At 27.3% G+C, this 17,008-nt stretch overlaps 1 protein-coding gene across 1 annotated transcript in view; it reads right to left on the bottom strand.

Moving 5' to 3' along the window:
• Nucleotides 1-1,666: 1,666 nt before the first annotated feature.
• The window catches only part of LOC111637748 (neutral and basic amino acid transport protein rBAT-like), a 95,859-nt gene continuing 80,517 nt past the window's right edge, over nt 1,667-17,008 (bottom strand). The window contains exons 4-5 of the mRNA XM_023383311.1: nt 16,064-16,598; nt 1,667-3,482 (exon numbers count right to left, since the gene is read on the bottom strand). Coding sequence (XP_023239079.1) covers nt 3,000-3,482; nt 16,064-16,598 — 1,018 coding nt within the window. The 3' untranslated portion in view covers nt 1,667-2,999. The remainder of the gene's footprint in view (nt 3,483-16,063; nt 16,599-17,008) is intronic.

The following is a 17,008-nucleotide window of genomic DNA, read 5'->3' as shown; positions in this document are numbered from 1 at the left end:
TTTGAAAAATGCATTGATTGACATGTGTACAATGTTTTTATTTTTATTAGAACTATTTTTTAAACTTTAACTCGCCTCTTGCCGAAATTTATTGGAATAAAATATTATAAAATTTTAATTATTTAAGCTTTAAATAAGCGTATTATTAATTCTACAAAATGAATCACAAATAAAATAACTTCAGAAAATAATCTTATTTTTGTCTCTTTCAGGTAGTGAGAGTCGGAGACCAATATATCGGGGTGATAAAACAATTTATGTATAATATTTTTATACATATAGGAACTATATTATATATATTTTAATGTAAGTTGGCTTGGAATGTGATTATTTGATATTTAACTTCAGAAATATAAATATAAATTGAAAATTAATATAAATATTACAAACTTAAATTATGAGTGAAATTGGAAACGACGTTTGCATAATATTTCAAATATAAATCTTCAGACTGTATTAAAATGAAATATAAATAAATATAATTAAGTGATCAGTATATATATAATATAAATGAACCTAATTAAGTTCTAATTTTGTATCGAAAAGAATAACGAATAAAAGATTAAATATCGTAATTGCAGAGAAAAATAATTAACCATTTAATGATTTAAGGGAAAGTTAAGCTTCTAAATAGTATTTATAATCAAATAAATTTACTATAGAAAAGTTTAAAACGTTTGTAACTGCTTAATTTTATTTTTTAAAAAATAAGAAAAATTTCCCTTTAAAGAATTACTTTCTCATACAAATTTTAGTTGCTTTATTCAAGTTCAACTTCGTAATATAATTTTCTAAAATCATATTTTGTCATTTATCTTTCACCATGACCTGACGAAGTTTGAATGTAGATAACTCGACTTATCTGAAAAATAGCACACGGTTGTATTCAGTATCGGATTTATAAATAGTCACTTTAATGCTTAAAGCGGAAAAATTTTATGGATGATGGATTTTAATATCTTCTGGCACTTAGAAACATAAATATCTGCGGAAAGTTTTGTTTACACACACGACTTAGTGAAAATGGACGAGGGTGACAAGTTTTTATGACTTAGAAATACCCGAGTACATCAAAAAGCTAAAGCGATAACGATAAATGTTTCTGATGCCAAGAAAAATCAGAAAACAATGTAATTTTAGATTATGAAAATATTTTAAATAAAATTCAAGTAAGTTTATCTTATCTTAATACTTGTCGTTGTTCTATTAACTAAATGTAGTTTAAAAAAATCAGTCGAAAATTCGAGGTGTAAGATGATGCTCCTATAAAACTATTTTTCTTTATTAAAACTCTAAGTTTTAGATTAGATCCTAATTTTCGTGTAATAGCTCTATATTTATATTATAAAACTGATATAAATTTATAAAAATTTATGCAAGATCTAATATAAGTTGAAAATATATATTTTTCTCATGTTTTATAGCCGATAGCTTTAGTTATTTTCAATCTTACTCGTGTTTTTATGAAAAAAATTGAGTAAAAAAATAAATTACATAAATAATAAGTTAAAAAAAGTGTTTAAAAGAAGCAATAAAGATTTCATAAATAAATTAGACGACTATTAAATAATCGTTTATTCAATTCATGTTTCCTATTGACGTATACAGAAAGTAGCAACACATCTACAAATTAGAAAACATATTGTCAAGAAACAAGAAACTTCATTTTTTATTTTTCTTTTTTTCTTTTTAATCAAGACAACAGTTAAAAACTTCACAGTAAAGATCCACTTTGTCTTTTATGTCCGATCTAACAAAATTTATCTTAGTTTTGTGATCGGTTTTATTATTATTATTATTATAATCAGTAAATTGATAGACTCATCTTTCGGTAATTGGCAGAATTGACGGGAAAATTCTTTGGTTGATTAATGATCTTCCGAATTATATATACTGGATGAACCAGTGAAAAGTACTTATCAGATAAGGGTATATGACCTAAATCGTGCATTTGGTCCGATATTAAAAGTTCAGGCTTTCAAGAACAAATGAAAACTTTCGCTGATTAACTGGAATCGTGGTTATCAGCACAGCGCTTGAAGATGGGAAGAGAACAAAAATACTTGTATGCGGTATCGGATTTGCGTATATGCTAGATAAGCCATGTCTTACAGACCTCACTTTAAACGGTTTTGTTTTGGTCGACAATAATATTTGATGGGATCTCCTCAGTGTCTCTACAGAGGCAACAGTATAAGTAAATCCGGCCTGCTTGTATGACATATGCAATTGATATAGAGTTTTCCTGTTTTAACTTCTATTTTAATAAGCATAAAGATTAAAAAATATTTTACTTTAATTGCTTTCTTATTATTACCTCCATTGTAGACATGCCTACGTATATCAAAATCATATTTCAACCAGTAATCGCATACAACTCGATAGAAAGACATTGCTTTTTATACAATATTCGGATTGCCAACATTATATAATTTGGTCATATTTGCTTCTGACAGGTATTTTTTTTATAATTTATCCAGCATATATCTTCCGAATAGACGATCGTACATTCACAGAACTGCCATCGAGGGGACGGAGTTTCCACGATTTGAGTTTATACAAAAGGGATGATTACCTTTTGGACGAGATGTCTCCGCTTTATTTTGCAATCAAATGTGCAAAATTCACTTTTAAAATTAGTTTAAATGTCTTCATAAATTTTTATATTTCTCTTTTGGATGTAAAACTCTTTATATGAATAATTTTTGTAATTTATAATTTACTGAGAAACTAGACATTATGTATAAGATATGAACTACTTATCGAGATAGAAAACAAATTCTAAACTTAAATTAAACTTTGATTTTTAAATAGTATTTTTTCTGTATATTTTCGGAAGCACGAGGCGGAATATACATGATATAAAAAATAAAAGTACCCACTCAACAGTACGATTTATGTCATCCGATTTATCAAATTTGGCACAAGACCGAGAGTGGTCGAGCGTGTTAAAGATTCGATAAAGAAATTTCTCTTTCAAAGCAGTGTTTTTTTTGGGGTCACGTACTTAATTCACCAACAAAAGCTTCGCCCGGATCTATGACGAAATCTTTGAAATTTAATCTGAGACCTTTCCTATCGGAATTCGTCCCTATTATGATTACGGTCTCGTAAAGCGTGTTGGATATGTCCTTAGATACCCTTTCGGGACCGAAATTTGCAGCCACCACGTAACGGTGCCTCCGAGGATAATACCTCTCGAGTACTAAAACACCATCTTGATCCAGGTGTACTCTTATATTTGTCCTGCCGCCTCTCGGGTAAAAAGATGCTGGCGCTGAATTCATGGCAATTGGCACAGAATTGTTCCTCAGACCAACTAACTGGCTAATTAAGTTTATTCTATCACTTTGGCTTTCTACGTTTGATGAAGGATTTTGATGTCCCGGTGGTAACCATAACGGTATGCGTTCAACTGTAATGTTATCAACTGTAGAAGCAATTGTCCATTGCATGGGACAGAGCTGGCCTTCTCTATACATCTAAATATAAAAATTAATTTAAATTATTTAAATAATAATATTACTATTACTGTATTATATTTATTTTAAATACGATTATTGATTGTCGAAACGAGTTTCATTATTACATTCAAATAACAACTCTCGTATAATTTTCACTAAAAAATTGTAATTTAAATTGATTTTAATTAAAAAATTTAACATTTTACAATTTAAAAATTCGTAATTCAACTTATAAAAGGAGATAATACATTAATAAATTCGTAAAAACTTTACTTATAAAGTATTAGTTGTAGAGTTCGTTTCGGCAAACAATCTGTCATTCTTTAAATTTTAAATAAAATTTTGTGAATAAATAAAAAATAAATATATAAATTAATATTATTAATCTAGAAGTTTCGTATAAAAACTTGTTTTTATGTTGATTTCTGTACACGTCAGCTAATTAAATTTCAAATACACCAATTAGTCTTGCTTGTATCTCGTCAAGCATATATAAAAATGCTTAAAATTAATTTTAAACATTTATTTGTATCCTTCAAGTGTATAAACTTTTTCTAAATCATTATCAACAATGAATTTAAAAAGATGTTTAATGGAGAATAACGACTTTTTGTATAAAGATAAGTACTTATACTTGACGCTTAAACATTATCTCTTATTTAATATAGTAAACAATGGCTAAATTTGTATAGAAAACAATCTAAATTCATGAAGAGTAGTAAATTATGAAGCAAATTATTAACTCTCCGTAGATTAAGCGGAAGGTAATATTTAATATATATTCATCTCTTGTTCAATAATTTTTATCTTCTCCTAAATGTAGTCTATTTTCCGTTCATTGCATACATTTTAGATAATTTACTATTCGGGCATTAAACTTAAGATGCCATCGACCATCCAACGCGTGTTTGCACTGTAAACATTGCTACTAAGGAGACTAATGTGTTGTCATCTAGTGTAAATGTGGTCTAAAATACATTCGACAATAGGTGCTAATAGCTTGTTCCTGAAGGCACGGCATCGATTTTGACTTTATACTCAGAGAAAAGCTAGTAAATGACCAGAAACAAAGTAGAGACGAAATGGCCTGAGAAATGCTTAAAATGTTAAGAACTTCTTAGTTTCAAACTTCTTAGTTTAGCTTCGGATAAATGATTTTATACTAGTTAAAAATTGATGCAAACATACATTGGGGATTACGTTTATATAAGATACCCACACTCTGCATTAAATCTAATTAAAATGTTTTCAATTTATTTCTTCGAAGATTAAAATTTGGATCAAATAATTCGTAAATATTTTGTAGATAATTTACTAATACTTAATTACAACTTACGAAATTAAAGTTTTAAAATTATTAAATAGATATTAAAGAGTAATATTATTAAAATTTTTAAGTTCCCATAACTCAAATTTTATTCCATAGGGTTTCAAAAAGTTATTTAATTTATATGCTTATTAAAGGATATTTAATTAATAAAAATACTTTATTACTGAAACAAAATTATTCTATACTTTTAATTTCATAATTTAACAAAGTTTAAGCTATGTTTTACAGTTTATTACGCATCAAATCTTACTTTTAAATATTTTCTCGTTATATAAGCAACCCCAGCTGACATTATAAAGATTATTAATTTATTACCTGCGTGAACCTTTGTAACTCCCTCGTAAATCTCTACTAGTACTTAATAAAAATTAAACAAAATGTTATCTCGACTTTAGAAACGAATAAATTTATCCAATGATAACGTGTAAAAACATATTGCATGAATGAGTCACTATGCCAAGTAAAATCCTTAACTTGCCTGAATAGAAAGATATTAAAATGGTGCTTTTTCACACCTACAAAACATTGGCTTTCCTATGAGTAACTTTCTACCATCGGATGTCATTCTTGTGTGATGGACCATGTTATCTAGCTAGATAGAATCCTCCTCGGAGACGTTGGCCCCCACTCACTTATCTCCTAAACTGCCAGTCATTGTAAGATATAGGATGTAGGAATATCCATATCTATACAAAGACATTCTTCACTCTGCTACATTATATTCTAGTAGCCTTTGCAAGATCGTTTTGCAGCCATTGATGGTTATTCCGGCGTGAGACAGTTGTCAATATAGCCAGGTGACATACCAACATGTCCTCTTATAATCGATTAGTTGGTTAGTCGGGCGTACAACGTGAGATGCTATCTTTGAAATTTTTTCTTTCTCCATGTTCCACCGACCATTACAATTTACAGATTTAGAAGTTATTAAAGTTTATTTTTTTCTTTCTCTCTCTTCCTCTCTCCTTCTGTTCGGCTGATATCGAACGTATTGGAGTATTATGGAGATTTTTTTAATGTTTTCCCCGATATTTAATTTATGTAATAAGAAAATAGTCATGGATGAAAAACATTGATTAAAGAAAAAAAAAGATTTGATTATTTTAAAATGCAAAAAAGCCATTTTATTAGAGTAGATAATCGTTTATAGAATTTTTCCAGAGAAGAAAAGTGATTAAAGAAGCATTTTGAGATAATTGACTTGTTAAGGAATTGTTAATCGATAGAAAGACATTCCTCTGCTACAATCTATGAAATTGTCTAAGTGGCAAGGAAATTATTTAAAATTACAATAAATTAAAACTGCATAAATTATACTTTAATTTTTACTCTTTTTTTTAATGGACAAAATACGATGTCGTAAAAATTAAATTGTCATAATTACATAAACTTTACTTATTTTTGTTCTGCGGGAGAGTTTATTTATCGTGATTTTTGTACATTACAATGTATATTTATATCTATCTGATAAAAAAATGTATAAATAAATATTTATTATATTATTAGAACATACCTAAAAAGTAGCATACAGCAATGTACGCACAGTTTACATTCCTATAAAAATAACTAAAGGGACCATTACGCTTATCAGAATAGCGTGTAGCATGTAGTCAATACTTTATCTTTTTCCCGGATTTTTATGTTGTCTTAATCATAATAATGGTGAAACAATAAATAACTGGCAGTTAGGAGTTTTTAGATTTTTGATTCATCAATATTTTACAATCTATTTTTAATTTTAGAATATTTCTATTCACTCTATTAATTAATATAGAATTAATATGTTATGTATTAATAATTAACATATAACACACGTTTTAAAATAAAAAATAAATATATTTTAATTAACCGATTTTGCCTGACATTTTTCTATACGTCGTTTGAAATTTTTAAAATTAAAGTAAATATTATATAAATTTTAAAAAATGCCTCAAAATTTTTCTAATTAAAACTTTAAAGGTGTTTTAATCTGTAATATTTAATTTTATCACCATATCTCTATTCGGTTTTCCAAAATACATATCATATAGAATAAGTATGAAAATGTAGAAAAACATAACATTCTTTTACACTTTAATGATATGTCAACTTTCATATATCTAAAATATTAACTGTAAAAGATTTTTATCGAAGGTTTGTTGGAGAAAAATTATTTTCAAATCGATTGGTTGGAAAAATAGAAATAGACAGAAACATGCTCTTTCATTTCATTCAGCCAATCATTGTTAGAACAATTCTCAAACAATCTCTTATACTGTAATATCTTTTACGTCGGATATTTTATGTGTAACTCTTAGGATGGCATTTTAAATAACGTTTTTAATAAGAATTTTCCAGAATACTAAATTACTTTGAAAAACATCATTTATGCGAACCAAAAACTTAGAATAAAATTTAGAATTGAAATGCTTTCAAGGATTTTTATTCTCTCTTCAATTCATAGGACTAATTAAATTTTAAAATACATTTTTATATCGCATAAGATTGTCTGCGCTTTTAATACTTCTTATATAATAATTTTCCAAATTTATAAATAATTTTTTAAAACAATATTTAAAAATTTCGGTCAAGTTCTGAATGACATACTGAATAGTAATTTGTAAATACATAATAATTCTTTTATATCCAAGCGTATTCAAATAATATTAATCAAAATAAACTTTTTAATCTTTTTATTTTGCTTATTTCTTTTTCCTTCTTTAAAATTTTTCTTCGCCCCTTTATTCACTACTTCAGTTTTAAAGATAATATCATAATCAGACAACTTCTTCACCGATCTCAAACATGCAATATCCATTGTCTTTATATATTCTAACATCAACCCATTTCACTGTTTTCTAATCCAACGTTTTTCAATAGCTAAACTGTATTACTTTTTCAGAATCAAATATTTCTTTTATTGTTTTCAATTACAACCATGTAAACATTAACTCAGTTATTTCATTAATTCACTTTTTATCAGATCAAAGAATTTATTATAATCGTAGACTATTGTATTTCAAATAAAAATATCATATTTCTTCTTCGTGTTAATTTTTTAATAGTATTCTATCTTTATAACGAATCCTTTGAGATTTTTGACCAGTTGGCCGCGCGATAAGGAAGTTTTCAATCACGAAGGATCCAATTCAATATCTTTCAAGATGATTGACAGTCAGACTTGACTTAATGAACAAAACCGAGGGCCAGCAATATAGAACATATTGCGTTAGACCCTCTCGAGAAAAATCTATTTTCTCATGAGGATTTAATGTAATCAAATTTCAATTCAAATCTTATGTTCTCTCTCTTGTAATTTCTTACTGTTTTCTTATTTCTCTTTCTTTCTCTAACCTTATATATATATATTTTTAAAAGCTTTTATTTTAAAACCGGTTTGTCTTCTTAAATCATTGCTAATCTAACGTCCTTTATTAAAGTATTGATGTATTTCTTTAATCAGATTCATTGTGCATTTATTTTTCCACTTTACTCTTTGAAGATATTATTATAAAGGTGTACGAAAGCGGTTGGTATTTCTCATTTATTCTTCGAATGGCTTCTATTAATAATCTCTAGTGTATAAAATAAAAAGAATTTCTCAAGATATAAAGTCATATAGCGAATTTGTTATAAAAACATGAGCAATAGTCATTCCTAAGAATATAAAACATTGATTCATGTTATAGAACTCAATTCTTTTGAATTTCACTTTTTGTATCAAGTAACTCAAAGTTCTATATTACCAAAATTCAATTTTGCTTTATATTTGACACCATTATTCAATTTTTGATATCAAATATACATATGAAACATGGTAAACTCTAGAGATATAAATTATTTTATAAGATTCCCTGCATATAAGATTATCATATAATCATAATGTCAGATATAACAAATATATATCATTCTTATTTATTTAATATGAGCTAGTATATATAAAAACATCAGATAACATAAATGACTTTTCTGAATTATATAGTCCTATGCATATACAAGTAGTCTTCAACGCACCCATTCGTGCATAATACTTTGATGCCCTTAAATCGTTTTTATTACACCAAATTCGGACTTTCGTACATTTCCAGTCGACGAACAAAACTTTCGAGCTATAGTACGGTGGTATTTTCTGTTATTTTTAGCAGAAAACGTCACATTAAATTCATTTATAAAGATAAATTTTTATTGTATATTTTCTTTTTAATCTTAGGTTTAAATTTTTTTATATATTGCTTTAAATTGCACATTAATCTGTAAAAAAGTAAAACTTTTCTACTTTGATTAGAGATTTTAGAATTATTGTTTAGCAAGCAACTCATATTTCACTTTCGTACATATTTTTAGGAACAAATTATGTCCTAAATCGAGGACAATCTGTATGCACATATACAGTTTATTATTTCTACCACTTTAAAAATATTGAATTGATATTACTTAAAACATATCCTACATTACACATTCAGGGTCAATGACGGTGAGATGACAAAGAACATAATAACAAGCAAAATAATAGTGTTTTTCGAAAAGTAAATTAAAAATATATGTATATAATTTTCTGCTAATTCACCATCTCACTCTTAGAGGTGTGGGTTAGTTAGTAAACAGTACCACAATCTACTCTATTATTTTTGATCGATTACAGGGTAGACTAATTACTCAAGCTTCTATAGTATTATATACAAGAAACAAAAGTCGTCCTCTAAACTACACTAAACATAAGCTTGGGTGAAACGTTCTGCAAGTCAGAAACAGAAAACATTTGAATTTTTTATTTATTTTTATAGCAACTGTGCGTAAACAGTACACATAGCAAGCATAACTTTCAACTACCACAATATATTAATTAATACGAAGTGTTACTTTTTAGTTTATACAGTATTACTCGTGTTCATCATCTCATCCTCATTTACACTATATTAAAATTAATAATAATTAAATGTAATAAAAGATAAGTAAATTTCATCTCATTGTAAGTTTTCTATTATGCGAAGATCATTACTCCTAATTATTTCATTAGTTTAAAGATAGACAAGTGATTAAATCGATTTATAGAACCGTTTGATAATTTAAAAGTTTTGATAAGAATCGTTTTATTATATATTATCCGCGCTTCACTTAATTATCTTTTAATAAACTAAATTGCTTTCAATAAATGAAACAATTTCATCTCGTGCTCTCTTCAATTTATACGCTTTAGTATAATATAAATTAGAATAGGAAAGAATCAGTTTGATTTAAATTTTCGATTTACATTTATAATTCACATTTGATAACATTTTATCATCAAACGTATCACAACAATGCGAAATTATCGAATGCGATAATAAGACATCATTATGATAATCTTCATCATTATACAGAGAATTAACCTTCCTATTTAAATCATAAACGTTAATTAAATATGCCAAGTTTGTTATTAATTTTGTTACAAATTTAGTTCGTCTTTAGAAACGTTTTCAAAAAGGGAGAAAAAAATTGAAGCAATGGATATAAAGTTTAATAGTTTAAAACTTCTTATCTATAAACTGAATTATTTTATAATAATATCAACTCAAAACATTTCGAAAAGAGATTAAAAAGTAATTTTTATTTTTCCAATGCGAATAAAAATTCTTCCTTTTTTGTGGATGTTTTTGATTTGGATCTATATAAAAACTTTCATAAGAGGTTTTTGTTGAATCAAATCAGGAAAGTCTTCCTTAAATCCTCTGGCCATCTTTCAAGACGAATAAGGAAAAAATATATATACCCATTTTGAAAATTCTATCCATAAAATACTTCAACTAAAAGTCCTTTAGAAAGTAAGATGTAAAAAGCACACTGATAAATATTATAAAATTTTAATATATCCAACTCTTTTGAAGAGATTACGACGCTTCTTGAACTCTACATAAAGAGATATTTAGTTTAAATTATAAGAACAATGCATGCACAAAGATAAAAATCTCCTATCTACCTGAATTTCAGTCGACAAAATAGCAATCCCTTAACTATTCTCTCATAACTGGACTTTAAGAAAATTCTTGATAGCAATAAATCCTTTAAACTGTGAGGCAGCAGCTCTGAAACTTACTTAAATTTAAGGCGGAATATCCGTTGAATTTTCAACTTCTCTTCTTACCAAACCTCATGAATGGAAACAAACTCATAAATATAAAAATAAAGAGCGAGACGTGAAAAGACGAGTCGCTTTTGGAATAAAACTAAATTCTGAAGATTATGAAAATCGGAAATGCAGTTCCTCCAGAATAACAAAGGGATTTAAGAGAATCGTTAACATTGGCATCCATCCTGAACAAGAGAAAAATGGCTCAAAAGCAAAATACGGGATATAGAAATAAATAAAATCGGATTGTTTGTCTTCATAGGAAACAAAGGACAATAACGATAACATATCTTCCAATAAATCTTCTAATCTTCCTTAATTCTGACTAAACAGATTGTTGTCTTTCAATAGAGATAATCCAACAAGTTAGAGCCGGAGCTGCCATCATTAAGGATTTTCTTATTGATTCATTAAGTCTACAGCTCAAACATTCCAGCTTTTACTTTGATCTCCGTGAAAGAAATACTATGATAATTTAGATATGTATTTAAAACAATATTTTAAGCGGAGGAAACATTTCCGAAACTGATAAAAGAAATGTTTAAATCATCTAGAACATGACTGTAATAATTTTCTATATTATGACGTGAGGAATTAAGTCAATATTTTTATTTATTTAGGCATTTATCATCATTTTTTAGTGGCAGGTATCGAAGAAGATTGAGAGATATGAGATCAGTTTTTTAAATCAAATTAATATAGCAACAATTTAATTAGAANACATTCAAGTCTATAGTACAATAGAGCTACAGAACAAATTATTTAATCAATAAATATGCATGTATATATATACTATATATTTATTTATTAAATAATTTGTTCTGTAGTTCTATTTGGTTTTTTATTCATATATAACTTCAGTAATCCAAACAATCTCAAGTAATAGTTACTTTGAATTAGTGTGTACTATCATAGCAATTATATTTTCTATCTAGTAAATTTAGTAAATTCTGCTTAGAAGATAATGTATTTATTTTGTATAACTTTGCAATTTTCATTAAAAAATATTAGTTTTGTCTTAGTGTGTAACACAAAAAATTGTAAATTATCTTTGATGCTCTGTATATACATACATGTAAATGATTTTGAATGCTATTCTTCATATTACATCCATTTTATAACAATATCAATTAAAGATTTTATGAATGGGCATTTAAAAATTCTTAATTTCAAAATTAATGCTGATTTTTTTCCCATCATACATTAATCTAAAGTTCTTATTTAAGTTTTCTAAACAATTGCTTATTTTGATTCAGACCTGAAGAATTAAGAAGTCTTTTTGCTAAATATGGTCCCATAACTGATGTCTACATACCTTTGGATTACTACACCCGTAGAACCAGGGGTTTTGCTTATATTCAATATCCTTTAGCAAAATTGAACCATCCAAATGCATATTTTTATTATTATTAGAAAGTCAATGTTAAAAATCTTAACCCATGGTGAACAATTTAATTAGAATTTAATTTTAAATTAGAGATTATCGACTAAACTTATAATATTCTAACAATTTTAAGTCAAATATGATGTGAAATTTTTTATAGCTGTTTCATTTGACACTTATAATTATCAATTGAAGCAAAATGCGTTTAACGATCTTCTAAATATTATATATTGATCAGACCCCAATAGAAAAATAAAATAAAATTCGAACTGAAGTTCATTGATCGTTCGACTGATATATTTAGTACTTAGATCGACTTACGAATGAACAAATGGAAATGTTAAACGTATTAAATCCAATGACCGAACAGTTAATGATCATTACAGAAAATTTTAGATCAGTACGATATTCTGAAATAAAATAAATGTGTCTCTGTAGAAATAGACCGAATCTCTACCATAAAATTTTTCATACAGTTAAAACAAATGCTTCAATAAAAATAATTTGATTTAAGCTCCAAAATTAAAAAAAAATCAATAAAGAAATAAATATAATACAGATTTTAAAGTTACCAAAGCAAGTTTCAATAGATTTAATAGAACATAAAAATATTTTCTGAAAAATTATTTAATGTACTTTATACTTATTTGCATTTTCCAACATCCAAAATGATTCTCGTGAGATTTACGAAACTCGACTTTTAATATTTTTTGCGCTATCTAAAACAATTTTTACTAGTGATAAAAATGCAAAACAATGCCGTAGAAAATAAAATTTACAGAATATTTTAGTAGAGACGTAAAAGAAATTACATGAAATAATTACGGGAAACAAAAATATTTTTTGTATAATAAAATAAACAATTCATTTCTATTCTAATATTTATTTTAATCTAATGATAGTAAACAATTGAATTTAAAGCATATTATTAGGCAGGCTAAATTAATTTGCAGATAATCAAAATTCATGATGTAGTATGAAGAAACTTTACACCTCACCTCTAAACTCGTTTCGCAGAATATAATGTCTGAAAGTTATCTTTGTGATTATGGTTTTGGTTTAATTAGAGGTATTTCTGAGTTTACCCACGATAATGACATAGGAAAAACGTCATCTCCAAACGTGTTGACCAAAGAAAAATTGATATAATTTGTAACATACTGTAATCATTTTTTCTTCGATTGGATCGTGTTTCCTACAAGATGCATTGCAACCGGAAAAAGAGCGTACAGTATATTCCTGTCAAATTTATATATTAACAGAAACTGAAGTCTAGGATCCCGAGAAGCGATTAAGTGCCTTGAGGCAAAAGACTCCCAGGCTATCCTATCGCTTGTTCCGACATGATACTCTAAATTTATTACATTTTACCCCTCCTTCATACGCTTGAAATTACGTACATTGATTCTGTAGACTTTGTTTATAATTCATTACACAGGTTTTGGCCCGGGCACTCTACAATTTTGGGTCACAGGATTAGAGTACCGAACATTCTTCTCTCTTGTTTGTCTTTTTCGCATAACACTATTTGTTTTGCATATACAAGGAAATTTGCATAAATATTTTATATTGCTTTAAAGAAAACTAAATAAAATAAATTTTTTATTACTTATTTTGCTGTTATTGCTATTTCGTATGTAAAAATTATTATGGGATTGTAAATGAATTTATTTGCTTCTCTTTAGAGAAACTCCATTGGAATATTATAGATTTTACGAAAGAGAAAAATGTAAAATATTCTTTTTTGCTACAACGTGAAAATGTGTCGCTATAAATTTTAGATACTTATGTCAAATATCACTTCAAAGTCGCAGATGGAAAGAATATCTAAAAATAAAATAAATAAAAAATATAATCGAAAAACAATTTTCTCTAAGCGTTATACATTATAAATTCCCATTCCATACATTACACAAAATGTATTTATAGATAATTCGATATCATTGAAATATAGCATTGATGTACTACAAAGTATTTTTAAATTATACTCTTTCAGTTATTGTACAATTTCATCATTTACATCGATTTACTATTGTCTTTTTTACATTAGATTTTATAATAGGAATATCTGGAAATCGTTCGAAAATATACTCCATTTGTACTTAAAGATTTTTTTTTTATCATCCAAAATCAGTAATGATCATTTTTAACAACTTTTAAAAACCAAAATAAAGTTTTAAAAGTATAAATAAATAAGACATAATATATTGCGTATGGTAAAAAAGCATGTTTTTAGCATTAAGCCGTGTTACCTCTTCTACGTTATTTTTTTCGGTGTTTGTTTTTACTTTTTAACTTTAGTAACGATTTTCAAAATGGTCTATTGACAGTTTGGTCTTTCATTGCTTTTTTTTTCTGTTCGTCGTCTCTTTTCAAGGAAAGTGTTGTTCAAAGTGTCGAAACCTTTGAATTCTCTCAATGCATCTAGACGAGCTCTTTTTCCTTTTTCGAAATTTTTTTCAACGTTTTTACTTTTACTTTCTTAAAAAGTTTCAAGAAAGCTTCTATTATTTTAATAAAAATTACTCTAGAGTGAATAAAACTCGTAAAACTTACATAATTTAGTCTAACTCATATAAAAAGAGAATAAAGAATATTAACGCGGACATATTTTCAGATGTAATGAAAGAGGTTATAGAAATGATATACTGCAGTTAATTCGACCCCGTTGAAGTGGACAACTTAATTAACGATAGATTAAAGACATCGATATTTCTGGGCAGTGAAGACGGACGAAGTCTGCCATCGACATAGAACTGTTGGGATAATAATAGCGCACAAAATAAATGGCATAACAATCGTTATAAGTTCCATCGACTACTGGTCGTTAAATCATCAATCGTGAAGGAGATCGTCCTTCGAGAAGATCGCTTTAAGAAAATGCCTATTGTGCTTTATAGATGCAATATCGAATTACAAACGGGAAACTTGTTGATAATGATAATGGAACAAAGTATTGGTTTCGGATGTTACGACAGTTTAATATAGCATAATTTTCGATTAGAAAGTGTTAAAATATAAGAAATAATATTAAAATATTTCTGGTAAAAAATATCAACTTTTATATAGAATAATATACGTGTTTACAACAACAGGCGACGTTATTTAATTATCTCAGTAATGTTCCATTATCTTAATGGTATGCCGCAGCTGCAACTCTCGAAAATTATAACGCATTTTTTTTATTTTATTTTTTTTTGTATTTTATGAAAAATATTTTATGCGTGAAATAGTTAATTATATAATGCCAAATACAGAAATAATAACGTTACGTATTTTTCTAAAATTATAAATAGGGAGTTTAATTTTTAAATTCGTATCTCTTTTTAAAAAATTGTTAAGTCTTGATTGTATCGTTTCATCACAAGAAATACCGAGAAAGATGGCAGAAAGAAAATTAATTTTAATTAAAAACTTTTTCTAATTTGTAATAAAGTTTATACTTTATTAATTCATAACTAAGTTTATTAAAAGTTAAAATAAATAATATTAAATTTCTTGTTTGATAACTTCAGTAGCAATATTTGTGCCTGGAGCGACAGAAAATAGAAAGTAAATCGCCATGTCTTACAACCGCAAGGTGATAAAACCGACCACGAAATATAGATAAGAAACAAAGATAATAAAATTCATTTTTTCGTCTTTGTTTTCGATAAAGACATCAAAATCAAGATTACAAAGTTTCATTTTTACCTCACGGTTTATTGTTTCTTTTNTTGAAAATGATATTAGTATTTTATTGACTAAAATTTATTAATATATTTAGTAATAATAATATTTTTTTTTCCTGATAAACTAACCTTTCCAGTTGTTTCTTCTACAGAATCTCGTAATCCGATTTCGTCTCCGTAAAAAATTGAAACAGAACCAGGAAGCATCATGAGAAGAACAAGACTGGCCAAGGTATATTTGGAATCTAGAGTGGAAGACAAACGACTGGATTCGACGTTGCCAACATTCCAGTGAATCCAAGGTGCATTCCATTGGGTGGTTTCCTCCACCTGCTTCATCACCTGGTGACTTCTGTTGCCATCTACTTCCAGATAAACATCAATAAGATCGAAATATGGAAGGATAGCCCGTACCAATGAAGTTTCGATCCCTCCGAGATTTTGAAACGAATCGATGGAAGCCATCATTATTCTTCGTTTGTCGTCCCACATATCCAAAATTTCTCTCCATTGTCGAATGGAACCAATGATGTCCTCAGGTTGGTCCACATGTAGGTCTTCCAGATGCTTAAAATAAAATCCATCTATGCCTTTTTTGACCCAGAATTCCAATACTCTGGCCATTTCCAGTTTGACTTCGGTATGCGACCAGTTTAAATGATACCAACCTCCGAAAGTTCTATGAGGCACCGTCCATCTTATACACGGTCTATCTGTAGATAGTTTTTCATGTTATAGACATAAAAGGAGATAATTTGCGTGAGATTACGACTTTCTTATTTTTGATGTATTCGGGGATAACGTTCTGCAAAACTTGGTCGAAGATCATAAAAATTTTGATAAAAATAAACCAATCGTCAGCCGGTTTCAATTTGCTAGATAAGCAAAAACTATTTCTTTGTGAATTATTTGCATAAAGAAAAGTCATTTTTGTGTATTTTTAAATTCCAAATTAAAAATATTTATATATAAATAACTATAGAAACATTAATTTTCGAAATCTTGTTTTATATTATTGATAAATTTGTTATATTTCTATTGATAATTGCAACAATTCTTTAATGAATATACTAT

The sequence above is a fragment of the Centruroides sculpturatus genome, unplaced genomic scaffold, assembly GCF_000671375.1.
Source record: "Centruroides sculpturatus isolate CEXI.00-Female unplaced genomic scaffold, Cexi_2.0 scaffold1112, whole genome shotgun sequence".
NCBI classification, from domain to species: Eukaryota; Metazoa; Arthropoda; class Arachnida; order Scorpiones; family Buthidae; genus Centruroides; species Centruroides sculpturatus.
The sequence above is the reverse complement of the archived record's forward strand: the minus strand, read 5'-3'. Positions and strand labels throughout refer to the sequence as shown.